The sequence below is a fragment of the Cyprinus carpio genome, chromosome B24 (assembly GCF_018340385.1).
Source record: "Cyprinus carpio isolate SPL01 chromosome B24, ASM1834038v1, whole genome shotgun sequence".
Taxonomy (NCBI): Eukaryota; Metazoa; Chordata; class Actinopteri; order Cypriniformes; family Cyprinidae; genus Cyprinus; species Cyprinus carpio.
In genome coordinates this window covers 17,784,435-17,812,233 of record NC_056620.1, presented here as the reverse complement: position 1 = coordinate 17,812,233, position 27,799 = coordinate 17,784,435, and the positions used below count along the sequence as shown (strand labels likewise).

General features: G+C 38.2%; 1 protein-coding gene across 5 annotated transcripts in view; it reads right to left on the bottom strand.

Moving 5' to 3' along the window:
• The window catches only part of ntng1a (netrin g1a), a 92,414-nt gene that overhangs the window by 1,864 nt on the left and 62,751 nt on the right, over nucleotides 1-27,799 (bottom strand). For 2 of the 5 annotated variants that reach the window (XM_042751590.1, XM_042751589.1), the window contains exons 4-6: nucleotides 22,227-22,399; nucleotides 11,060-11,086; nucleotides 3,445-3,579 (exon numbers count right to left, since the gene is read on the bottom strand). In XM_042751590.1, the coding sequence (XP_042607524.1) occupies nucleotides 3,445-3,579; nucleotides 11,060-11,086; nucleotides 22,227-22,399 (335 nt within the window). Of the gene's footprint in view, nucleotides 1-3,444; nucleotides 3,580-5,514; nucleotides 5,683-8,183; nucleotides 8,229-11,059; nucleotides 11,087-22,226; nucleotides 22,400-27,799 lie in introns of all 5 variants that reach the window. The other 3 variants (XM_042751593.1, XM_042751591.1, XM_042751592.1) reach the window with 3 other exon arrangements.

Genomic DNA, 27,799 nt, shown 5'->3' with positions numbered 1-27,799 from the left:
AAAATAAAGAAAATGTCTCAAGAGACCTGCCATTAACCCAAACCATTAACATGGCAGAGGTTTCTCCAAATCCCTGACAATGACTTGCATTCCCCTCAGGTGTATCAGGTGCATTTAACAACAGGGACACCAAGGCCAGACCTCGGACGTAAGCTGTTGAGCAAGCTTCAGGCAAACAAATTCCAGCGTAAACTAGCAAAACCAACAGAGACAAATAAAAACAGATGAACAAGCCATGCCTCTCACGTCTTCATCAAAGCACTGAAATCCTGCTGATTGGAAAATAATAATCTAACACACAATTGCTGACTTCTATCAATTTGCGAGGAATGGTTCTGAGAGGTCTTGTGTGTCGCAGCATCTGTTTAATGGCTGTTACTGAGCTATTTTGGGCTGGACTGAGCAGACAGGAAGAGCTGGATGATAGAGAGAGGAGGTGTAACTCTCCCAGTCATAACAGGCTGATTAGGGAGCTGGCAAAACTACATGGTCTCCAGCTTCTCTCTCTCCATCTTCTGTGTGGATACAGGCTTTATGGTTGAGTCAGGGAAAAATGAGCCCCTGTTTGTGACCATAATTCCCTCTTTTCATCACTGCAGAGTCTTTTTACGATGCAGATCAATCGTTCCCTAGTGAAAACCCACACTCGTACCGCAAAACAAGACCCAGAAATTGTACCTGCAAGATGAACAAGCTATTTGAATTATCGGTGATTAACACACATAAAGACTGAATGGGTTCAATTACTATCAGTCTCATTAGTATTTGTAGGCAAATCATACATTTATTAATGTTTAGAACAAACTGACACAATTTTGTTTAAATAATAATAATAATAATAATAATAATAATAATAATAATAATAATAATAATTTATAGTAAATTAAAATTTATTAAATTATTTCTTAAATTTAGCCAAAATAGGGCATTTACCTAATGTAACACTTCACTTGTTTCAGTCTTTTATGTCCGATCTTGTCAGACTTCTTAAATCAGAGTCAACATGTAAAGAACAATATGGGCATTATAACAAATAATTATAGTTGCCTTCATTAAGCTATTTGTGTTTGAATTTGATGTAGATTAAAGTATCTAGATTAGATTAGTTTGTCTAATGTTAATAAAAATAAAAAAAGGTGTAGGATTTACTTTTAAACAGTTTTCCCTCAGAAATTGCTAGTAAATTTCAAATAATTCCAAAGAAATGTCAATAAATGGAATATGATGCAAAATTATAGTAGTATAAAAACAGTATATTCTTGTAAAATGTACTCTAATAATCTTTGCTTTATTTACAACTTCCTTTTTTATTTTTATTTTTATTTTTACAGTGCCTGTTTTTCTCTGGTGAAGTCATGACCTGGCCATCAACTGTCCCTGAGCACATTTTACCCTCTCTTGTCTGCCCTTTAAGAAACAATAAAGAAATGATCAATCAAAAGATAGAGATTCTTTATTGATTCAGTGTTCTGGATAGGAGATTTTTAAACTCCTAAACTGCACAAAACATGTTTAGACTACTGTTGATGTTTCCTATTATAAATAAAATGATTCTTCACAAGTGTACGGCATATTGACTTTTTGCAATTGAGACATCAATGTTGCCTTTTACCAAACTGTTCATGAAAAGGAGACTGTACAAAAAGAAGTAAGAGTTAATGAGTGGATTGTGTCTGTGGAAAGAGTTTTAGAACACCTCCTCTTTGAGGGAAAAAGAGCAAATTGATCGATTGCCTTTTCCACAACTGTGGCCTTTGGCAAGAGTGTTCTTGTGCTTCATCTGAAGAAAGACTTAAAGGAGGCACAGTTTTGCAGGTAATGTATCTCTCAAGAGTTTGGGTCTTTTTGCTTCACCCTGTGAGTTCAACTCTTTCTGTCTCCTCAGTTTGATATCCCCTGATGACCAGGAAAAGGTGCTGAGGCAAGAAGAGCCGCGTCAGTGATTTATAGCTGTTATGGGTGCTAATAAACACCCTTACCTTCCAATGGAGGGGGGCATGGAAACTATTTACTCTGCTGTTGGTCCTACAAACAGTTTAACCTTTATAGCATACGCCGCGCTCTCTAGAGCCCATTCACATCTCAACAGAATCTCTGTATGTTTAAAGCATGTCCACTCACAAGCAGGAAAAACGTGCTCAACTTCGAGTTCTGCATTTGCTTGCATGTAATTAAACAGTAATAAGAGAATAAATTGAGCAATTTATTGGGTTTGCTTTTGATAAGAGGGAAAATATTTATTGAGAACAGCAGTAGATTGCATGGTGCGCTGGGAAGAAAAGGCTTATTTGAAGAAAGATTTGAGGTTTAATTGCATACCGAAAATCTGCATACAGATGGACGGGATCAGGAAAATGAACCTTAGATGGCATTTATCACACACACATTATGGCCTTTGGGACTTTGAATGAGACAAATGCAACATTTAAATCTCTTGTCTAGGACGTCTAACGAAAAGCGTCTGTGCTGATGACAACATCAAATTAAAATGGTTATGGTGCTTTACCTTAGTGCAAACCATTGGCTGAAACAGACACATGGTAATGCATCTTCATGCTAGTGAATGATTGATGTGTATAAAGAGTCACGTCTCTTTATTTCTCTCCAATATGTTTCCCAGAACAGACAGTAATGGGAGTGCATTTGCCACATGTCACTATTTGTACCAAATGCTCTGGTTTACTTTAATCTCGTGACGTGTGATGTTGTGAATTTCTGCTTCTCAACTAAACCAACCTTGTAGTGTTGGGTCTAAAGTTACACAGAACTCAATATACATATATTTACTGGACTGTCCATTTCACACTATTACAGCCAACGTCCCTTTGTAATATCTGAGGCTTTGGTAAATGTTGACCTTTGATGCTGGAAGCCCATTGAAGAATACAAATCAATGCTTGACCTACGGATCATTTCAACCACAGCAATTGGAGCCAAGAGAGAAGAACCAGCCATCACAGTGTGGCCATAACAGCAAAAAGCCAGAGACAACAGCGCAGGAGTCAAATGTTCTGCTCACTCCAAATATTAGTTCAGCTGCCTATGTTCATATGCCCAAATGCACATGCATGGGATTGTGCCCGAGGATTGTTTGCATGGTTTATTTCTGTGCTTGAGAAAAATTCTACATTAATACTATTAATAAAAACAATGATAATAAATGATTAGAATTATTCCCTCAAAATGAATTCTGCAGTTAAACCACTAACAAGGCAGCATAACAGGTGTGACTGAGCCTCGGATGGAAGTCAGTCCAAGTTTGTTTGTTTTTTGTTTCCAAGTGCTGTAAGCAAACCAAGCTGCTCATTCCCGGGTAAGCCAAAAAGAAGCAGCAAACAGAGAAAATAGAAAGAGGAAAAGAAGAAGGCAGGGAGGGGTAGAGAAAGAGAGACGCAAAAGAGAGCAGGGGACTGAAGCTGCAGGTTGGGTGGAGGTTCTACTTACATTTGCAGCCATTGTCCCACAAATATCCTGGCAGACACTCATGGCACTTAGCCCCTGTTGCTCCCTCCTTACATTTACAATATCCTGTGCCATTACAGCGATCAGTGTCTGAGCCAAAGGGATTACAATTACAGTCTGTAGAAACAAGACACACACATACACACAGTGGAGAGATGGGGTCTGCGGTCTTCAGCCTCAGATCAGCTCATGAATAAGTCCCTCTGTTTTCAACACAAAAAGCATTTTCGCTCAAAATGGGCCTCTGCTGCCTCCTTCATGCACATTGCTAGTCTACAAAGGACAGATTTATAACACCTATATCTGAATATTTACCTCACATCTACCATTTCAAAGGAATAAAATGAGAAGCATCAGCTGGGGAAGGTGAGTGAAGGTGGAAAATGGAAACAATGGCATTTAGTTTAGTAAGGAAAACGAATGTTTGTGAATGTTCAACATCTTGGAAGTCCCATAATGCAAAAGCGTAGACCATTACTGAGCGACTGCACTGTGTATTCTGAATAATTTTTTTAAAACATATTTCTATATGTAGTTTAGCATCAAAAATGAGTGGCATGAAGGAAGGGAACATATAAAAGAGAAACAAAGGCAGTCACATAGTTTCCTGATTAGCCAGTTTGCTTGCTGCCCATTAGTGCATTAAACTCAAATACTGATAACTCTGATAGTCATAATTAAACCCTTTGATACTACAGAAAATGTGCTTGAAGTATACATTAAATGGCATTTGCATTAATTTCAATGGCATATTTCTGAGTTAAGCAAGATACCGATCGGAAAAAAGAGTGTGACTTGATTTTATCCAAGTAAATAGTCAATTTTGATTTCATGTTGACTATTATAAGTTTTTGACGATGTCAGTAACTCTTCAGGTCATGGATCACCCAAAGACAACTGGCCAATTAACTGAGGTCTGCTTATGATACTGAAGTATCATTCAAAGCCTGCATTTCTTGGATATCTACAAAGACGACAAATAATTTGAGCAGATGTTGAGCTACTGAGGGGTATTAAATATGCAACAGTTTTAATATTATCAATTCAAAAGAGAATCTGATTAATTCTCTTGTGCTTTCTCAGAAGAGAACTTGGACGTGTTGCCTAAAACTCTGATGTGTGTAATGGCATTTCTGATCACGGCTGCACATTTGATCTTAAACCTTTTTTTTTTTTTTTGAGGAAACAAATCATTCCTTTTAAAGTTCTCCTACATCTTTTCAGTATAAACTCATCAGTGTTTTCAGATCCCTAGCACAACAGAATACTTTACAAGTGTGAACATAGCCTTAATGTTTTGCTACAGAGCAGATACGTGTTTCATTTCTAAGTAAAGACATTAATGCTTATTAATTATTAATGCATTGCTAAAACACTAACATAAACCCTTCCCAAGATGCACTTCTCACATATTTTGACAGTTCTGTGGCCCTCCTGTGACTACAGATCTTGCTCAGTTGAAGTGGAGGTCAGAGTCTGTGACCTGTAACACCTAAAGATGTGTGTATAAGTCACACAGTCGTGACCTGCTCCCAGACACCTCTCTCGCTTTCTTCTTTCTCTTGCTGCTTCTTTCCGAGAGTGACATATGCAACACACAGCACCTTTTTCTGTGGGTGTGAGCCCTCTCAGACACCTCACTGGGGAAGTGTGATGGCAGACATCACCTCTGTCTCAAAATGACACCTGTCTGGCTTTTGTTTTTTTGTTCTCTGCTCTACCTTTTTCTTTTTTTGGCTTTGTAACAAACATTAAAAATTACTCTATTTTTCCCCTACAGTGTCTTCTGTCCTAATTTGCTGTGGATCATCACGTCATACTTGCTGGTTTGTAGTCAAAGACTGGAGGGATGTGGATCAACGTGACTTTGCTGACGCACACAAGCATGCGTGAAGAGAATCAGGTGACGACAGTGGGATGGACAGACACAGAGAAGGGAGTGAGGAGATGGAGGATGATGGAGCAATAGAAACAGAAGGCCAGATGGCAGATTTGGGGGGAGTGTGATGTGCGATAAGCTGTGTTGGTGGATGGGAGTGCTGGAGGACTGACCTATGCAAACATTCTCATCGTCCAGCTCTGCTGAGGCATTGCGGTAGTATCCAAGCTTGCACAGCTGGCAGTGCTGCCCTCTAGTGTTGTGCTTACAGCTCACGCAAATGACGGTGTTTAGCAACTCGATGTAACTGCAGCGATTGGAGTGACTGAAACATTCGCAGTCGCAAAAAGGGGAGAGAGATGTGGCTGTGTTTAGGGTAAGTGTGTGCAAGTTGCGGCGGCGCTGCAGAAGAGGGGCACCATGGCATGCGAGGTTTGGATGGTCTGAAACAGCAGAAGCGGTGTTAGATGTAAGATCACCTTAAGATGAATGGAGAAGCGGTGTTGTTATTAGAGAGCTGGCCTTGAGCAAACCACAGTGATGGAGAGGAAAATAAGAACAGTAATGTTACATGGAAATCAAACACGAGCAGATGTAATTTTCAACCTTGGCAGAATGCGAGTGCATGTGCGATTTGAAATTTACATCTGCTGTATTTATATTCTATTGCTCATGGAGAGTTGTCTCACAGAAATGATGGAAGGGTGTAGTGAAGGAGCTGGAACTTTCAAACACGGGAATAAAACAATGGCTTCTATTTTCTATGCCCCCGAAATAACAAAGCCTCTCAGGTCGAAAACGGGTACACAAAACTGTATCCTCTCCGCAGAACTACTGCCATAAAAATGAAAGACAAAGCATTTTTTCAGTATTGATTCTGTCAGCTCCAAAATGAGAAATAGCACAAGCAAATCAGAAATAACTTCCTATCTATTTCCCCATAGCCTCCAAAGAAACCAAACAACGTTTATCCAGGACCCGCAAGGAGTCTGTCCTACTTTCAAAGTGAAGTTGAATCTCGATGCTCAAATGCTGCTCTTGGCATAACATAACAAACTGATGGCATTACCCTGACCTGCCAGGGTTGCTTGGTCAACCAACTGGCCAGCACCTTCAACCCAATGGGTCTGACCAATCTGAGTTACGCTCATAAAGCCTCCACGTCCCTACCTCCTGAGATGATTTCCAGGGCTTTCGGGAAAAATGGAGGGCTTCTCATTATCGAGATCTGGATTGAGGTCAGGCCTCCTCTGCAGCCTTTTCCCCCGTCCCCCGACTGGAGGAGTTGAGACAGACATATCTCCTGTAAAGCGATCTCTAAAGCTGCCTGGATATGTCAATCATTCTGCCTGGAAAATGTTTTAGAGGGCCTACTTTAACAAAAAATTGAAGGGCTTCTCGTCTGTGAGCCACTGCGGAATTATATCAGATTCAATGTTCTCATCCACATTCGGATCAGCAACACTGACTGTATATAACCCGTTAATCTGACAGTCAACATGATTTGAACACTTCCCCACTGATTCATAAAGTAAAATCTCCTCAATTTTCAAAGACTTGGGTCTCTGAAGCATTCAGTACAGAGCTTCCATGATGATTCAGGATGGAGCTAATCATAAAACAAAGTAAACAATTGCACTAAAATCTGAAACTTTTTACTTGATACTATGCAAAGTGGGAATAGCAGGGTCAGGGGTAGGTGTTTTGCAAGTACAGGAGGTATAGGACTCACTCTGGATTCATTCAGGGCATGGTGAAGGGGGTAATTCGGACAACATACACTGACACAGAATAGTGAGAGTATATGAATCGAGTCCTCCTACCTCTCTTACTGTTTGCAACTTGTACAGAAGAAACAGTTGACAAAGCAACTTGAGGAGCTACTAGACAAAATAAAGACAAAATAAATAAAATAAAACATATTAAATCAACAGAAACCCGAATGATGATATGAACATTACAAATTGTCTTTACCAAAAGCATAAAATTGACAATAAAACAAGAATTTAGACTAATCCTGTTACTCTGCCATAAATGATACAAAAGATACAAAAAGAACTAAAAATTTGCACAGTGCACGTTCTATTCCCTGCAGCTGCTGTGGTTTGGAAGTTTTTGATGGCTTTAGAAAAGAAAAAGCCTGCATTGCTGGCAGAAACTGCTCAGCTGGCATTAGTGTAGTTGAGCTTCCCAGGCTTCTTGTGTGAGAGTGGGTAAGGCTTAGATCCCCACGTCCCGCTGCCAGTCCGACACAGCAGCAGAACAACAGGGCTCAGAACAATCCCAAAGTTATCAGCTCATCGTGCAGTCACAAAACAAACCAAGGGGCAATGAGCATTATGTCCTTTACTAACCTCCAACCGCCAATTCAATCAAAAACGCTGTTTACTCAGGGCTGTTGTTTGCATGATGCTTCTTTTTGGACATCTGCGCAATGGATTACCTTGAATCAGTCTACCTAAAACAGCCATGAAAACTCCCCAGCAGGGGTTAGAAAATATTGAGAGGGCCCAAGAGAGAGTGCCATGCCTTAATTAAAATGGAGGGCATAACGCTTTAAATCATGTCTTTATGTGTGTCTTTATGGCTGTTCAGCTTGTTTCTTAGAAATGCTGATTGCTCAAAAATCATGTCAGAAATTGGTACGTAAAAGAGAAAAGGCAAAAAGAAGACGTTTGTCCATCTGGAATGATTCAGTACAACAAATATACAAAAAAAAAAAAAAAAAAAGACTAGCTGTCAGCAAACTTCTGCTAAATCTGTTCCACTCTTACATCAGCCTAAAAATTGTTCTGTGAGTCAGATCAAAGGAAACTGTATCCAAGTTAAAAATGTACCCTACCTTGATTTCGGTTAGCGACACCTAGGGATGAAATGTTCTGCCGAACTGCATGCATACAGGAGAAATCAGGTGTTAATTGAATGCACTGGCTGTCGGATGTCAGATGCACTAGGACGGGTCCAGTTTGGACTCATGTACACATAAACAGCTACACACATCTCCAGATGGGTCATTCATAAAGTTGAGCTGATAGGCTCGATGAGAACAAGCAACCAATAGACCAATCACAGATCATCTCTAGAGACTGTATGTAATTGAGCTGTGTTTTGACTTACTCTATATTAATACATAGGAATGACGGCTGACAGTGATGAAGGGAAATCGTGTCAGTCTTTCGAGTGTGAGACTGGATTGTGCGCATGTGTATTCATGGTTGCTTGAGATGCTTGTTCAATTTATAAAATTGATTCATTTGAAGTGTGGTTCTGTATGACAAAAATAGCTAACAATTGAAATGACGATTTGATGTGATTATCCTCATAATTACATACAATTAATTTCCTTAGAGGCGGAAATATTAGGGCTGGGAATGGAGCAGTCTCGTGTCAATCTCAGAGGCAGCACTAAAGTGAGAGGACCAAACCAAACTAAAGCATCCATCCAACACAAACATAGTTAAGTCCCTTATGTGCTGCTTCGTGGTTGACCTCAGTGTGTGGGCACATGAAACGAGGACAGGGTGCAGGAATTCCAGTGAGGACACATCTATGAATTTGATTTTTTTTTTTCACCAGGGACATAGCATGGTGGTTGGGGACTCGGAGAGCATGCACACGCAGGTTACTGACAGAGGAAACCCATCTTGAAGACCCATTATGAAATGGCCTCTATGTCCAATCACACTGGGAGAAATGACTTTTTTTCCATGTGATTTGGGGAATTCCGTGAACTTCACTATGAGTTTTCAGTTCAAGCTCCAGTAATATTTTATGAAAGAAATTAAAGATGAAAAGCAAATAATTTCTGTAAGATTAATAAAATAATGTGAGTTCAGGGTGTGTCAACATCATAAAGTGCTTCTCTTTCTTTAGATTAGTACTTGGTTTGCCAGAATCATCTCAACAATAAATTTGCTTTGTTTGTATCTCAATCTCATTAAAAAAATACAACTATTTCAAACAATTCTTAGCCTTAAGCTTTCAATTGTAAACTAAAAAAACATAAATGCACAATTTGGATCCATCAAACTAATCCAATATTTGGAGAAACACTTTTTCCACAACCCTTTTTAATGGAAGTTCTCTCTTAATTTTTGAATCCAGTGAGACACAAAGAGTGAGCAAGCAGCAATGTACAACCACTGGAGTAACTATCAGTTTGGAACAGATCTGACCTCTGAGTGATGGACAAATCCAGCTGTCCTCTCTCATCACATTCCATGACACTCGCACACACAGAAGCCTCTCTCGTGATACCCATGGGACCATGCTGAGAGCTTTATTATTGATATAAAATGTGTTCCGTATTAGCAAGTGATTAGGAGTGATGCTCATCACATCTGCTCTTCATTAATGTTTTTGTTAGTGAAAATTTGGATAAAAATTGGATAAATGAGAAGTGACAGATTTTAATCAATGCCATCCCAGTAATGAAATGCAATCCTGTACAGCCAAAATCTCATCTTAAAATATTAATTTTGCTCTAATGCCTGCATTAGGCAATTCTGGCAGGCTTAATAAACTTGAAATAGAATTGGAAAAAGTCAATAAAGAATTCAATTACCCTCAAGCAACTCTGAGGAAACTGCAGTGTTTTCTTTTTCAGTCTCAGGCATAACATCTCCGTCCTCAAGGACACTCTTTACAATCACTCTCTATAGTTTTGTGAAGGAAGAGAGAATGCTGTTTATAATTGTTATAGTGGTGGTCAGAGGATGGTTTTGGTGTTAAAGTAACATCAAGCTGTTTGGGACCCTGGTTGCATTGTGAGTGTCACCTCTTTGTGTCTTTCTGGATGGAGGTGTGTAAATTCACCATGAGGACAGTGAGTGAATGTTCATGGCATGGCAGTTGAATAAGAAATAATGGAGTGAGCCCATGCAGAAATGGCACAGCACAGGCCATGCTATACGGGCAAGTACAAAACACACTTGAGGAGAGAAGAGAAGAAGGGGGTGTCCATTTGGTTTGACATACATTTCTGATTTTAGTTTAAGTTTTTTTTTCTGTGTTCACCAGTTTCAGATGGTCATTGGTAACATCAAACTGTAATTTATGTATAAATCAGACTCCATTCACTCTTGTAATAATTCCAATGTTCATTATTGAATATTTGATTTGTGTAATGTTATTCCATACACCTGTGATATATTATACCAATCTATCCAAAGAGGAAATGTGTATATTTGTCCTGGACCCAGGAGAAGTGAAGCGTGTGTAAATATTCGGGGCTCTACATGCATTCTGACTTGTTCAATATCTCTGTGGCTCCAGTTTTCACATTCAACCTCCCTGCGCCTGTAACTCTATCTGTCTGCTGGCATATGAGACCCCTGGCAGGACCAGATAATACCACATAGACCTGCATTTCTCATATTAAAATCATCTTCCCCTCTTTCTACTTCGGACGAGATCCTGAACTGCTTTACAGCCCCTATAGCATTTATAATACATGTAATGCATGCAAAATCAGCATTTGAATGAGTCCATCCATAAACTTTACTATAGAAAACTGCTGTTTTCTTGAAATAGTTTAACTTAACCATGTTCTAATTAACTTCCAAACCAATCAGATTAGGTTGCACAGTTTATATCCGATAGATCTAATGAAAATCAGAAATAAATGTTTAACCAGAAGTGGACCTGAGGTGAAGTGAGAAGCAAAGCTGTTCATCTCACACTTCCTGTTGATATAGATCTATAAGTTTGTTTACTTACTAACTGGACCAACACTATTTGGCAGACCTGGAAGAGAGATGAGAGAAAAGGTTATAGTAGAACCAGCAATTAGCATTAGCAATACAACAAATAGCAATTTTAAAATATAATAAAAAGCAGTAATAATAAACAAAATACTAATAATTACGTATATTAAAATATTATTTATATACAAATAAATATTAATAAAAATATTAATAAAAACATCTGAAATGCACATAAAATGATAACAGCAGAGAACATCTTTTTTTTTAAAGAACAAATTCAAAAGAAAGAACTTGTAGTGTTTTATCATCAAAAATAAAAAAATAAAAATAAATAAATAAAATGTTTAGCAACCAAGAATACCAATCAAGAAGACCATTTGGAAAACAGTGAATGGAGGATTTCCTATACGATGGAGAACTCTTGGAGACAATGCTCTGGTGGCAGAAAGAGAACTGAACTCACGCCCCTGCCATGTGCCATCGATCTAGGGTGCGCCATCTAATCTCCCTCCCTGATCTCTGCTTCACAGGGACAGTTAAAAGCCAAATTTATGACCTTTGGAAGGAGGGCTGAGAAATGACTAGGAAAATAAAGGCTTCAGGCACCTCCGATGAACACGTGTGAAGTCAGAAAGATAGCAAGAGGGAGAGGAAAGGGGAGAGGTCAACCTGCACAGGGAAATATAAACTCTAACATCATGCCTTTGTATTTAGATCTGGCAATACAAAAGAGAGACTTTCCTTGAAGAAATCCTGCTTGATTTTCAGTTATGAAGTTAAGTGAAAAATCCTGCACACTTCTCTGACTTGAATCTTATATGCAAACTATAGCACATGGGAGTTTTTGTTCCATTTTCACACTTTCCGTACCCTAAAGTTTTTTGCTGACCCCCATAGCCCCCCCTTGTGGACTCCCGGGGTGTCCATTCCCCAGTTTTCAACCCCCTGCTTTACAGTAAAGTTTTACTGTCTATATATGCCAAATTATATCAACAGTGCAATAGCAATACATTCTCGCTCTCTGGTTGCAAGGATGTTCTGGCATTTTTTTTTCCTTCTCTGGGAGATTTATTTATTTATTTACTTAGATGTAGGGGTGTCCCCGACTAAGGATTTTCATAGTCGAATTGGAATTTTTGAATCTTGCCGATATTCGACTGATAGAAAAGATAGTTAACACTAAACTTCAGCAAAACCCTAACAATTCACTATTTTTTTTTTAAATAGTGCTCCCATTATAACATTAGCCTATATGACAATAGTTATTCATGTTCTGCATTTCTGTTTTGAGCTGAGCATGCTGAAGATGACCAGTAGAATGACACATTTGATAGCAAGTTTTATTATAATGGTGTTCTCATTATAATGGCATGTGTACGACAGTCCCAGTCATAGTTATTAATATTCTGCATTGTTGTTTGTCCTGTTCATGCTGCGCACTGAAAAGATAATCACCGTAGTATTACAATGAAGCACTTGACTCAAACAAATGCATCTTATGTTAGGTAAATAATATATCCATGATATATATACACTGGCTGAAATGTTTTGAAATCACTTCTACCCTACCTGATCGAAAAAATCCAGTCTCTGCCTGTATCAGTTTGAGTCTTGTCAAAGTTTTAAATCCGTGCTGCCAAGAGGCTCCTCAGTCAGTCACAGATTATGAAAAGTGAAAAATAAATCTATAGGGGTGGTTGGATTTTTTCACGCACTTTAAAATATTTATTTGAAGCTTCTTTGTTTTCAGATTCTTATTTACAGCTTTAGCATAATAGGCTGTATATCAAATAATTGTGAGAAAACCGGTTGTTCTATGTGAAATCAGACATTTGAGCTCCCCCATATAGTCAAAATGACATAATCATAACACCCTGGTAATATTTGACTGTGAGATTGGTAGTTGAATCAGGCTCCTCGAATCAAAGTATCGAATCTTCGACTATTCGGTGTCACCCCTACTTAGATGATCCTTGGCTCCCTCGTTCAATGTGTCTATGAATGTTTTTTTTTGTTTGTTTTTTTTTGTACTTGCAAGTCATGACGGAAAAATTATGGCTCATGTTGATGCTGCATCTGACACCACAGAAACACATACAGACGTCTGGATATACTCTAAACAGCATCAACAGTGTAACACAGCACCTCTCATAGCACACTGTCCGCTCTCTTTGCTTTAAATACAGTCAGGCTTTTAGTCATGGTGCGCATTCATCCTCACGATTCATGTAAGTGCAATTCAACCTCTTTTTTAATGTATTTATTTATTCATCTCTCCTCTTTTGAGTTGGACAGTCGTCCGCCTGAGACGGACGCAAAATATCATGTGTCATATCATTAGATTACCTTTCAATCACAGCGGTTTTCAACCCCCCTCACCTGCTGGAACTCTCCATTATGTTGGGGAGCAGGAATCGAATTGTGAAGCCTGATGCAGAAACACATTAGGCTGCTTATGTTTATTGCATACTCCATTGATTTTTACCATTTGCACTCTGGGGCTATTCGAGTCTCCAGGATCAACCATCGATGGGCAGGAGTGTTTGTCCTAAATGAATACACATCCTGGAAGATTTTTCTATTTTACCCATTCCTTATTTTACATGTTAGGTTGTCATTTTTATGCTATTGGCTGCTTAACACACCTGAAATATTATCTGACAGAATGTGAAAAAAATTTACCTTCTGGGGCTTGTCACTGTGGAAATGTGAAAGAAACAATTTTGTACCATATCTAGGTGCCTATTAGTATCATAGGGTAGTAATATGAACCCTGAAGGGGGTGGGGGGGAGATGTCCCACCAGTGACACGCTGTAATACCTCAAAGTCACAACTTTCACACATTTTTTTTCAGATTGTATATATTTTATAAATATGCCTGTATATACTTATTATAAGTTCCTTCTATTTAAACTAATACTTCCTTGATTTTGTGCAAATCCACCTTTCCATAAATTAATAAGACCCTTTTTCTCACAATCAAGCAATTATGCTGTCAAAATACTCCTACAATGTTGTACAGGTGCATCTCAATAAATTAGAATGTCATGGAAAAGTTCATTTATTTCAGTAATTCAAGTCAAATTGTGAAACTTGTGTATTAAATAAATTCAATGCACACAGACTGAAGTACTTTAAGTCTTTGGTTCTTTTAATTGTGATTATTTTGGCTCTCATTTAACAAAAACCCACCAAGCCACTATCTCAACAAATTAGAATATGGTGACATGCCAATCAGCTAATCAACTCAAAACACCTGCACAGGTTTCCTGAGCCTTCAAAATGGTCTCTAAGTTTGGTTCACTAGGCTACACAATCATGGGGAAGACTGCTGATCTGACAAAAGTTGGTTAAATGACCATGGTGTTGGTGTGCTTGACTGGCCAGCAAACTCACCAGACCTGAACCCCACAGAGGATCTATGGGGTATTGTCAAGAGGAAAATCAGAAACAAGAGACCAAAAAATGCAGATGTGCTAAAGGCCACTGTCAAAGAAACCTGGGCTTCCACACCACCTCAGCAGTGCCACAAACTGATCACCTCCATGCCACGCCGAACTGAGGCAGTAATTAAAGCAAAAGGAGCCCCTACCAAGTATTGAGTACATGTACAGCAAATGAACATACTTTCCAGAAGGCCAACAATTCACTAAAAATGTTTTTTTTTCTTTTTTTTTCTTATGAAGTATTCTAATTTGTTGAGATAGTGAATTGGTGGGTTTTCGTTAAATGTGAGCCAAAATCATCACAATTAAAAGAACCAAAGACTTAAACTACTTCAGTATGTGTGCATTGGATTTATTTAATACACGAGTTTAACAATTTGAGTTGAATTACTGAAATAAATGAACTTTTCCACGACATTCTAATTTATTGAAATCTACCTGTATGTACCTGCACAGAATGATAAAGAATAGATAGTCTCTTGGGGGGAAATCCACCCACACACATCTAAACACATGTTATACTGACAGTTAATTTTTCAGGCTTCCTCCCAGAGGTTGACGGGACATAATTAACCCAACCTGGGCAAGATACCAGATCTGTCCTGCCCTACATAACACACTCACTCGCCTGCCAAGTCATCCAGCTTGAGAGATTCCTGCTGGACAGCACAAAAAATGTGACGACTTTCCTTTTTTTCCAATTTGAAAGCCAATCTGTTCCTTAACTGCCCACTTCCTTCACCAGCGAAAGGACAAAATCCTCTGTGATGCTTTATTTCATGTTTTATGTTAGTTAGAAACAGAGCTAGTTGAATTGCTGGTGGCCTCATTATTGTTGTTCTGGTAGAGCAACATCCTGACCTTGAGAGTCTCATCTGTTTTTTCTGTCCACCTGGACATTCCGGTAACGCTTATCTACAAAATTTCTACCCTAGGCAAAGTTTGTAATTACTTTCCCTGGCCACTTACATCTCCTGGCCATCCATCATCCATTTTCCACCCGGACGTGAGCCGTGACATGCACAACCAACTGTGTGCCTCAAAACGGAAGGAAATGTGACAATCCACACCAGTGGAACTTGTTGTCCAACCTCCACTACAGTAATAGTGCCTCCATCTGAACGACTTACAGGGTAGAGTGAATAGATTTGTATGGGAGATGGCAAATATGAAAAAGTGACTGCAATGAGTCACAGTCACAGTTAAGATTCTGGGAATGCGACAGACGGCGGAAAATCCTGTGATGGAAGAAACAAATATTTGAAAGAGAGATTACCGTTGCGGCAGCACAGAGAAAGATGTGGAAAAGGCAGAGTAAACAAACCAGGTCTCATGGGGGAATAAGGAGAACATAACACAAAACAAAGAAAGAGAAAAAAAAAGATAGAAAGAGAGAGCGAGTGTAATATGCTTTCGGAGCTGACACTACGAGAGTCAAGATGGAAATGGAAACCGTGGGGGTTGTGGAGGATATGCAGCCAGGGTGGAGATGTTAAAATGAATAATTAGATAACACAAACGGTACAAAATAACTCTCCACTTCTGGGAGAAGACAAGATGGCCACCTGGCCCTTCAGATAGCACTAATTAGAGCATCCGTACAGCAGTGGAACGAGGATTGAGGACACGCTTAATTACATTTCAAGATCGTTCATGTTACACAACAAGAAAGGCAAACACCTTCAACGGGATGGAACACGTTCTGAGGCTGGAATCGTCTTCCTCTCCGAGTGTATGTTCTTTCTTTAAGAAAGTTTGCATGTCTGAGGATGGCAGGTGTACATGTCTGAGGAAGGGTACATCTGTTATAGTTTCAGCCCAGGAACAAACCGTTTGATTCAAGGACGCCAAACAACGGCAGACGAACACACTGACATCTGGTAGCCCTATACTTATGTACACTAATTAAAAAACAAAACCAGCCATCAGTCGTACACCATGGCACCGCTGATAATAATTTACTCTCATTGCAACTGTCATCACCAGATGTGCTGGGCTGTCTTCTCTAGCTAGGATGAACGGAAGTAAATGAGGTATTATGAATCTCCTCCCCTGGTGGATCTTGCTCAAGCGTGATTTTCATGGCTCCTGTTGTATGCCGAGTGGAATTTTGTATCCAAATAATTAAATGTTAAAAAGCTGTAAAATCAATAAGTCACATAAAAGCTTATATCATGTTCAGCTTTTATCTTCGCGTACTGAAGCCGAGGTCAATGAGGAGCGATAAAAACCTTTACTGAAACCGTGTCGGGACACATCTCTCTCTTTAAGTGCTTTGATTGCAAGTAATTTACAAGGCCAGACCGGGCTGATTTGAAGTTTCATTTGCACAGTTTAATCCTGCCAGGACAAGAGGAATTAGTCAGTTCTCTGTAAAGAAGTGCTGTTTTAAACCACAGAGTATTACTCAGCAGAGACATAGAAAACAATTAGCATCGCTTGCTAATCCTCTCTGCGCATTTTTAAATGTAAACGGGGAGTTGCTGATTGCCCTGCGGTCGCTGTGTTTGGGAAACAGCAGGCACGGTGCAGATCAGACCTTATTTTAACTCACGTCATGAAACCCTTCATCAATCTGGCAAGCTATAAAACACACAATCATTAGTCAAGTTTAAGAAGGCATTTTAGATTCAGATCAGCATGGGCCAGAACATTGTGTGTGAGTCCCATTGCCACCTTTTCCAGGAGGGAGAAAATGGGGGTGCCCTCATCACTTTCCCTCTCCTCGAGAGCAGAAATGGTCTGTCATGGCTAATTCTTGAACTGATCGCTCTCCGACTCGCCGTTCCGATGTAAAGCGGGAACATAGCTACTTCTCAGAAGCTTTGACAAAGAGTGATATCCAACGCTCTTTCCTCAATCTCAAGCTCTTTTCCCGGTTTGTCTGACACACTCAGACTAACAGGAATTACTCTGCCTTACACAGATAAGAATGGAAGAGGTACTACTAAATACTGTTTATACTGTATATATAGTTATTTATATTATAATATACTGTGTGTATATATATATATATATATATATATATATATATATATATATATATATATATATATATATATATATATTACCAGCCTTATATATATATTAGGGCTGGTAATTAAACGCATTAATTAGATTAATTAATTACGGTGAAAAATAACGTGTTAAAATTATTAATGCATCTTACATACTTACTCCACCCTAGACCTACGTGGGTCATTTGACATTCCATACAGTTGATTGATGACAATATGAGGCGGGGCAACAACTCACTGCATGATGGAGCCTAGAGAACACGGTAAGAATGTCCCTAAAATTCAAGATATGGTGCAAAAATGTTTTTGTTTCATATTTACAGCATGTAGTTAAGCAATATCACACAAACAATAGGCTAAGTGCAATATCACATGAGTGCAAATGTGATATTGATATTGACAACAGTTCAATAAGAAGTTAATATTGTGTTATTATAGACACAATGTTGTCTGTTTTTTACACAATTTTGCCAACAAATTTTGCCATTACCACCACCTACTGTCAGTTTTATTTTATTATTTAGAGTACCATTTCATTAAAGAAATTATTTAATATTAAAAATAATAGTATTAATAATAAAATTTATAAAATTAATTATTAAAGGTATAGTTCACCCACCCAAAAAATGAAAATTGTGACATCATTTACTAACCCTCATGGTCAAAAATAGTACATGTAATACATTTACATTTTATTACATATATATAATATTATAATATAATATAATATAATATAATATAATATAATATAATATAATATAATATTATATATATATATATATATATATATATATATATATATATATATATATATATATATATATATATATATATATACTTTGGTGAATGTGTGTGTGCATGTGTGGTCCTGATAAACCCTATGTTCTGGGGATAAAATGTCCTGAAAAAGTTGGCAATATCTGAAATTCTTGCCCTTTGGTGACATTTTGTTGGTCCCCATGAGGAAACAAGATTATAAATCTTACAAAATGAAAATCTAAAAATGTAGAAAGTTTTTTGCAAGGTGTAGGTTTAGGTGTAAGGTTGGGGAAGGGCTGTAGAAAATACAGTTTATACAGTATAAAAACCATTATGCCTACTGAATGTCCCCATAAAACATGGAAACCCAATGTGTGTGTGTGTGTGTGTGTGTGTCTGTGTGTGTGTGTGTGTGTGTGTGTATATGTGTGTGTGTGTGTGTGTGCATGTGTGTGTGTGTGTGTACCTGGTATTTATCACGTTATAGGGGCCAAATGTTGCCACAAGGATAGCAATACCAGTACATTTTGACCTTATAGGGACCTTTTTTAGGTCCCCATGAGGAAACAAGCGTATAAATCATACAGAAGTTTTATGAAAATCTAAAAATGCAGAAAATTTCCTGTGAGGCGTAGGTTTAGGTGTACGGTGTGTGTGTGAAAATCTAAGGAATGCAAACAAACAAACAAATAAAAAAATTAAATAATAATAATTAAATTAACCAATATATAAATAAACCTATAAAATACTTTTTTTATATGCTAAAATTAATATGACCTAATGCTTCATTCATTTTAGTGCATTATTTTTAGAATGTGTTGGATTATTGCATTTGTTCTGTGTATGCATTTGCATACAAAATGCTACAGTGCTACAATGTGCTACAGTACTACTTATAGGATAAAAATAGCAGATTACTAGACATCTACTCTATTTTTACTGCTAGTTTTTTTTATTTACCCCATCTTTCTCCATTGCCCTACCACATGGTGCAAAGCACATAGCACAAACTGTTGTACAATCAGCTGCAATTGGTTTTAAAATGACAAACTGCCTTTCTTATGTCTGAAATATTATTATTGTTTAATCTTATCATTTTTAATCAAAAGGGAATGATCTAAGAGCCTGGCTTTTGCAGCATTATTACGGTATGGATTTCTCACTCTCCTCACACAGGACCATAATAAGGGGTTTCAGGTGAGGCTGTGTTTTATAGTGGGTTCAGAGTCTGTGCTGGCTTTTTTTTTTTTTTTTTTTTTTAATAATGTCCTGTCAATCTCAGTCCTTCAAAACACTCCACCGGCTCCTAGAGAGTCATGAGGTACAACAGCTGCCAGGAGGCACGCGTCGCTCTACTCATACACATGCATGTACACACATACAAACACACACACACACAAACCTGCTGAGGACTGAAAAGAAAGTTTTGGCATGCACACAGTTTCTGTGCATGCTAAGGTCATATCTGTGGTATGTGCTGCTGCTTTAGTCCCAGAAGCATATGGTGAGTGTTTAACAGTGCTAGTTTACTTCTGGGCAAACATTCTGTGTGTTGGATTGAAGGCTCTGTCTCCTGCCATTTGCATTGAAATGCAGTGGTGGTGTAGTCCTCCGGCTGGAATTACAGACAGCACTGGTTTTCTAAAGGCTAACTGTCCTTCTGTTATAGTTTTAACATTTGACATGCACTGCATTCTTTGAAAGACAGGTCCTACAAACATGCCATTTAAAACCTGTTTGACTTTCTTTCTTGTTTTTTTTTTTTTTTTTTTTTTTTTTTTTTTTTTTTATGAAATAATAATAAAAAAAAATCAAACAAACATAAACGTTATTCAAAATATCTTTAGTTCCGCAGAACAAAAAGTATGTCATACAAGTTTGGAACTACAAGTGCATCTCAATAAATTAGAATGTCATGGAAAAGTTCATTTATTTCAGTAATTCAACTCAAATTGTGAAACTCGTGTATTAAATTAATTCTATTCACACAGACTGAAGTAGTTTAAGTCTTTGGTTATTTAATTGTGATGATTTTGGCTCACATTTAAAAAAAACCCACCAATTCACTATCTCAACAAATTAGAATATGGTGACATGCCAATCAGCTAATCAACTCAAAACACCTACAAATGTTTCCTGAGCCTTCAAAATGGTCTTTCAGTTTGGTTCACTAGGCTACACAATCATAGGGAAGACTGCTGATCTGACAGCTGTCCAGAAGACAATCATTGACACCCTTCACAAGGAGGGTAAGCCACAAACATTCATTGCCAAAGAAGCTAGCTGTTCACAGAGTGCTGTATCCAAGCATGTCAACAGAAAGTTGAGTGGAAGAAAAAAGTGTGGAAGAAAAAGCTGCACAACCAACCGAGAGAACCACAGCCTTATGAGGATTGTCAAGCAAAATCGATTCAAGAATTTGAGTGAACTTCACAAGGAATGGACTGAGGCTGGGGTCAAGGCATCAAGAGCCACCACACACAGACATGTCAAGGAATTTGGCTACAGTTGTCGTATCCCTCTTGTTAAGCCACTCGTGAACCACAGAAAATGTCTGGACTGTTGCCCAGTGGTCCAAAGTCCTCTTTTCAGATGAGAGCAAGTTTTGTATTTCATTTGGAAACCAAGGTCCTAGAGTCTGGAGGAAGGGTAGAGAAGCTCATAGCCCAAGTTGTTTGAAGTCCAGTGTTAAGTTTCCACAGTCTGTGATGATTTGGGGTGCAATGTCATCTGCTGGTGTTGGTCCATTGTGTTTTTTGAAAACCAAAGTCACCTCACCTGTTTACCAAGACATTTTGGAGCACTTCATGCTTCCTTCTGCTGACCAGCTTTTTGAAGATGCTAATTTCATTTTCCAGCAGGATTTGCCACCTGCACACCAGCACCAAAGCACCAAAAGTTGGTTAAATGACCATGGTATTGGTGTGCTTGACTGGCCAGCAAACTCACCAGACCTGAACCCCATAGAAAATATATGGGGTATTGTCAAGAGGAAAATGAGAAACAAGAGACCAAACAATGCAGATGAGCTGAAGGCCACTGTCAAAGAAACCTGGGCTTCCATACCACCTCAGCAGTGCCACAAACTGATCACCTCAATGCCACGCCGAATTGAGCCAGTAATTAAAGCAAAAGGAGCCCCTACCAAGTATTGAGTACATGTACAGTAAATGAACATACTTTCCAGAAGGCCAACAATTCACTAAAAATGTTTTTTTTTTTTTTTTTTTTTTTTTTTTTAATTCTAATTTGTTGAGATAGTTCCTGGAAATAAACTGAAAAGTTTATGATTTTGATTATGATTCAGGAAAAAAAAAAAATTGATTTTCAAATCTGTAGAGGTAATTCAGCTCAAGTGCTGCTGTCATTAAAGCTAAAGAAGGACATACTGTATCAAATAAAATTTCAGAAATTCACATTTCACTTTGGGATTTAATGGATCACAATGTGCATCAAATCACAATTGATAACCATAGTACCACCACCACTTTTTGGACTTTATCTCAGTGCAGTACACAATAACAAGCATTTAGTTTGTAATTCAACAGAAACCAATGTTGATGATGTTTGATAACCCTTCTTAAAGTTTATAAGTTTACATTTTACATTTAAAAAATCAACAAAAACATACAACCAATAAAACAAATGCAGTTCAAATAAGTGGCTGTGTTGTTCAGCGTTCGGTGTCAGAGTTCCTGTGAGGACCTGGTTTTAAACTGGAAGTAGGGTAATGGCTTCTGGGGAGACAACATGATCGCATTGTGAAAGGTAGGACAGTAGTAAGAGAGATGGTTTATAGTCAGAGTAAAAGGACATGTGAGCCTTGTTATCCACAAACACAGAGCCCATATTGTTCTTTCCAGTAAGTGAAATGGGAATATGTGTGTATGTGTGTGTGTGTGTGTGTGTGTGTGTGTGTGTGTGTGTGTGTGTGTGTGTGTGTCTGTGTGTACTCACAGATATTTGCTGTGCCCTTGGGGATGGGGAGATAGGATCCTGCGCTCCATGCTCTGGCCTGATAATTCCTCTTACAGCGGCCACAGTCAGGCCCCGTGGTGTTGTGCTCACACTCGCAAGCCAGTCTCTCTTTGTCATAGATGCAGCTGTTGGCATGAAGGTTGCACTTGCACCTGTCACAGTGAAAGAAAGAAAAAAAAAAAAAAAATATATATATATATATATATATATATATAACATAAGCCCTTGTGAATTTTCAATCGTGGAGTTCAATAACACCCGAGAGGGAGAAAAAATTGGAACCAGCACTTAGAGACCAGAGTGACCTTGTAAATCATTTGTATTTCAAGTAAACTTGCATCTGCATGTGGGGGTATTCTGAAGCATCCAGAAAGTGACTTCAAAACCTTGCGCATGGTGTCAAGGATTCTGCAAAATCCACATCATTATTTTTATGTTTTTTTCTTTCCTCTCGAAAGACAGGTTATTTATAATTATCCCACTGGAAAATAAATAATTACATACAGGTCACACTTGCAATGTGAGAAAGCAAACTGTTAAATAATATAAGAAATAAGTGCCGTATATTTGGCATATATGTTGCACGCTTTGATTATTTACAAATTTTGTGCTATATGTATTCTATTTAATATCAATCAATTCTAAAGCACTTGTGAAAGTTTTAAATCCTCAGAGGCAGTCATGTTTTAAATGTTGTTGGTAATACATTTAGTATGGCCACTGAGGACAAACCCCAGCAAGCATTTGTCTCACATACACACTATGCAGGAAGGGTTTGCTCCCCCCGTTTCCTCTCTAAGCACGGAAATTGATTTTGTATGCAGGAAGGCAAAAGATGGATATTTCTGTGGCACACATGCAGTACTGATGTAAAGAAATGTGATGCAGTTATGTGAAACTGTTCTGCAGCTAGAATAGAGTAACTTAACTTGTTTAGGCTATATGTGTGCCTGTTTTTCAGTTTACCTGTGATTCTTGCTCCTAATTTAAAAAGAAACTGACCATCATTTGCACAAATATTTTTGAACTCATTTACTGAATAACACAATTATCTTTAACCTCATCTGTATCTGTACCATAAACTATACAAAGCCATAATCATAATCCACCTTGTTTCCCCAACATGACTATAAGTGATTAAGTGTGACTCCCATGAATACATTTTGTGGAGTAAGGGAATACAAAATTGTTAATAAAATTGGAATAGAAAACAGAATGTATGCATATAAATGAATGACGGAAATGAATATAAATATATAAGTACTTGGTCCACATACCTCCAATATAAATGTATTAATATAACATTATTATTATTGCTGAAATAATACCTTGCAGTAATAAACATCATGTCACATATACCATCCATTAAGTTAAGAAAAAAATCTGAATTCCTTTAAAGCTTCACAGCTTCATTCTAACAGATTAAACACTGTAAAAAAAAAAAAGCTGATCAGTCGCTAGTCTTTGATCTAACTTTTTCCAGACTGAGGCTCCTCACGGATTACGGGCATAACCAGGCTCTTGATGTCTGCCGTCTCTCTTTCTCACGCAGGTGTACGGTCTGCCCTGCGTAGGCACAGAGGACCATTATTAAAACCATTTAAACTGGTGTGTCCGAAGAGATGCACGTGCAGGGGCTGATAAATGTGATGCACTGAACCACGTTTCGAAGTGACAAATGACTGCTCAGACCCCGCAGGTATACACGGGCAGAATAAATGAGAGGGCATTATTCTCCAGACACCCTGATTTGCATCTCATTATCTATAGTATTTTTTTTTTTTTTTTTTTTTTTTGATTTAACAGAAGGACATGTCAAATCTCAAGATTCTAGGACATCCTCTTTAAAACTGGCACCTGTCAGCCAAGCATGAATCTGTTGCTTCTGTGAAATGTCAGCAAGCTTGTACACACAAAATCTCCCACCAAATAATGATATATGATGCAAATTAGTTCCTGATATTATAGTGGGTCATTAAACTGCATATAAACAGCGAGTAATAGACTTCTGAGACATATTAAAACTACACAAGAGTTAAAACCATAAAAACAGGCTGTTTTACAGTGACATGCAACATTTCAAGTAGGCAATGAGGTACTTATTCAGTTAGAACTATGCATTGCAGTGAATGGCTCACCAGCCTGAACTAACAAGGCTGGTCCAGTGAATAAACAAAACAAAGCCATCGAGAGGCAAGAAATAAAAGGCATGCATGGCATTCTGATGAGGCCTCCTTGTTTAGTTCAGGTGGAGGTCTCAGATTCCATGCCGCACTCCTTGTAGCTTGACCTTCATATCCTCTTATCACCAGTAACATTTTAATCACGGTGTTGATACGAGGCAGAGCTGTGCATCTGATGTAATGAAGGGGACACAGCAAGGGCCCGCCGGGTCTCTTTGCCGTCGGCATGGCAGCATTGCTAACAGAAACGAAACATTCTCGTTCCAGTCTGGTCACCAGGGGAGACGAGGTGCAATAGCTGCCTCAAGGAGGAACGCAGTAAAAAAAAATATATTTAATTAGACGTTAATGCCAAAGCTGCTCTCCAGGGCTCCACCATAGAAACTGTCTGTCTTTATTTAACCAGGCAATGCCATATTCGCAAACACTACCTTACACTCTGATAAAGGATTAAAGTGAATGTGCATGTGCATTCTGCTTGTGAGTTTCCACAGCAGTCTAATATGGCCAGCAGCCATATCACCCTGTAGCCCAAGACTGGTTGCCCACTGAAGCTAAACAGGGGTGAGCCTGGTTAGTACCTGGAGGAGAGACCTCCTGGGAAAAAACAGGTGCTGCTGAATGAGGTGTTAGTAAAGCCAGCAGGGGGTGCTTTCCTTGTGGTCTGTGTGGGTCCGAACGCCCCAGTATAGTCACGGGGACACTATACAGTAAAAAAGCACCGTCTTTCGATTGAGACGTTAAACTGAGGTCCTGACTCTCTGTGGTCATAAAAAATCCCAGGATGTCCTTCAAAAAAAGAGTAGGGGTGCAACCCTGACATCCAGGCCAAATTTGCCCATTGCCCTCATCATGGCCTTTTAATCATCCCCATATTCTGATTGGTTTCATCACTCTGTCTCCTCTCCACCAATAAGCTGGAGAGTGGTGGGTGTTCCGGCGCAATATGGCTGCCGTTATCATCCAGGTGGATGCTGCACATTGGTGGTGGATGAGGAGGAACAACGTAAAGCGCTTTGAGTTCCTAGAAAAGTGCTATATAAATGTAAGGAATTATTATTATTAATTATTAATATGTTGTTGAAGGGACTGTCTACTCAAAAAGGAAAATGAGATCATCATTTGCTCAACTTCATGTCAGTCCAAACCTGTATGCGTTTCTTGTTTTCTGTGTATCATAAAAGAAAATATTTTAAAGATATTTTATGTTTTTTTAAACATACCAAAATATCTTACAGGTTTGGAATGACATGAGGGTGAGTAAATGATTGTAGATATTCTTATTTTTATTTATTTAGTTAGTTAGTTAGTTTTTAGTGGACTATCCTTTTAAAGAAATATGTCGAACCAAAATTATGTCATTACTCAACCCAATGTTGTTCCAAACCAGACTTTCTTACTTCTGTGGAGATTTATGTGTTGTTTATGGGTTGTCCAATATATTCTTTTCAACAAAATAATGTCTGTCAAGCTCAAAAATCAACACTGTATTATAAGTATTCTTAAGTCAATGAGGTCAAAGACTAAGATTTGTTATTTACTGGCAATCTTGCCCTCCATCATAACCCTTAAATTTCATTCTCGACTGTGTATATTCATTGAAACCTCAAGATGTGTGAAGGAATTGTTCACCGAATGATTTTAAAAGTGTTATACAGAATAAACTCCATACATGTTTGGAACAACATGATGCCAGAATCTGCTTTTGCTTATTTTGTGAACTATTCCTTGGGAAAAATGTGGAAGTCATTGTGTAGAAATAAATGTGTAATTCTAGTAATTAGGTTGTGTGGTCAAGATGGCTAACATGCTACAAAGAAGAATAATGAAGGAGGTTTTTGTTCAGTCAGCTTTGAGTCTAACAAAAAAAGTTTAAATGCAGAATGTCATCCTTGAAAGGCAGGAGGAAGAACATGCTGTTAATAGTGATTTATTTATTTATCTTTTATTGAAATACTAGCCTGAAGCGCAGAGTCTGTGACCTCCAAAATAATGGAAGCCTGATTGACAATAAGAGCACAAACAACATCGTAGTTCCTCTCTTTAAATGGTCCCCCTTTCAACTGACCTCTTGAAAAAAGAACTTGTCTTCATCATTTCATATCTTATCTGTTCTTGTGTCAGTTTGGAAACCAACAGCAAAACAGCCCCGGTTCTCAAGCCGCCTTGTGCCGTACTGACTTATCAGGGGATAATTATTAGCAATTATCTCCAAATGAAGCTTACACATGCATGGCTAAGCATGCTGATCCAACCACAAAAGGCTGAGTGAAGACAAAATGGCCTGTGAGCGAGCTAAGTAAGTGAAGTAATTATGTTTAATTAAATGTGCAGGTGTTACTGTAACACAGAGAACAAGGTCAAAAACTCTTACAAAAATAATTGTTTGCTCATGTCAGCGTATAAAAACCATTGTGCAAATTGTGAAGATGATGAGGCAAACAGACTTATACTACTGAATGCAACAACAAATTAAAAAAAGTGTTGCTGAGTAACTGGGGTACTGTAGCGTTTCAGAAGACTTGGAATATTGTGCACAAGCCACATGCACTAATTTAACTTCTTCTTCTTTTTTTTTTTATTGCATTGGCACAATTTTCACAAGCAATTGGTACATTTTCAAAACTCTCAGTACTAATATCACAACAGATCATTAAAAGTGCACTTTTTTTCAAACATTTCAGCATATATTCAATTGTGTTAGTACAATACACACAATCAAAAAATGTCCTTTTCACTAGATAAAATAAGTGTTTCATTTATATAAATGTTTCATTCATAGTAACTGCCTTTCATAAAGCTATTACTATCAAACTTCTCATTCATTTTAATACATTTGTCTATTATTTAATCTAACTCATCTTAATGGTTAATTAGTGAATCATTTGGTGCATCAATAGATATGGATTCAGTAGATATATGGTTTCTATAGAATGTGATTGCAATTTAGGGATAACCAAATGAACTGAATTATTTTGACACTTAAAGTGATTTATCTAAGATGATAACAACTATTTTGTAAGGGTGCGTGTGTGTGGTTCAGGTAAACTCTATTTTATGGGGACAAATTGTCATCTAGTTACTTATGTAATGGAGGCCAGCGAGTAGGTGCTGTGCAGGTAAACCTCACTCCCCTGATCTCAAGAGATGCACTATCGACTGATGCTAGTGGCTGCAGTCATTTAGCCTCCTTGTTAGTGCGTCTGCCTCCCATGCCGGAGACTTGGGTTCGAGGCCCACTCGAAGCAAGTAAGAGATGTGGCGGTGGGGACCCGGGAGAGAGGGGTTACATGCAATATCTGAAATCACTGTCCTTTTTTGGGTCCAATGAGAAAAAATGAATAAATAAATATATAAATTCATCAGGGT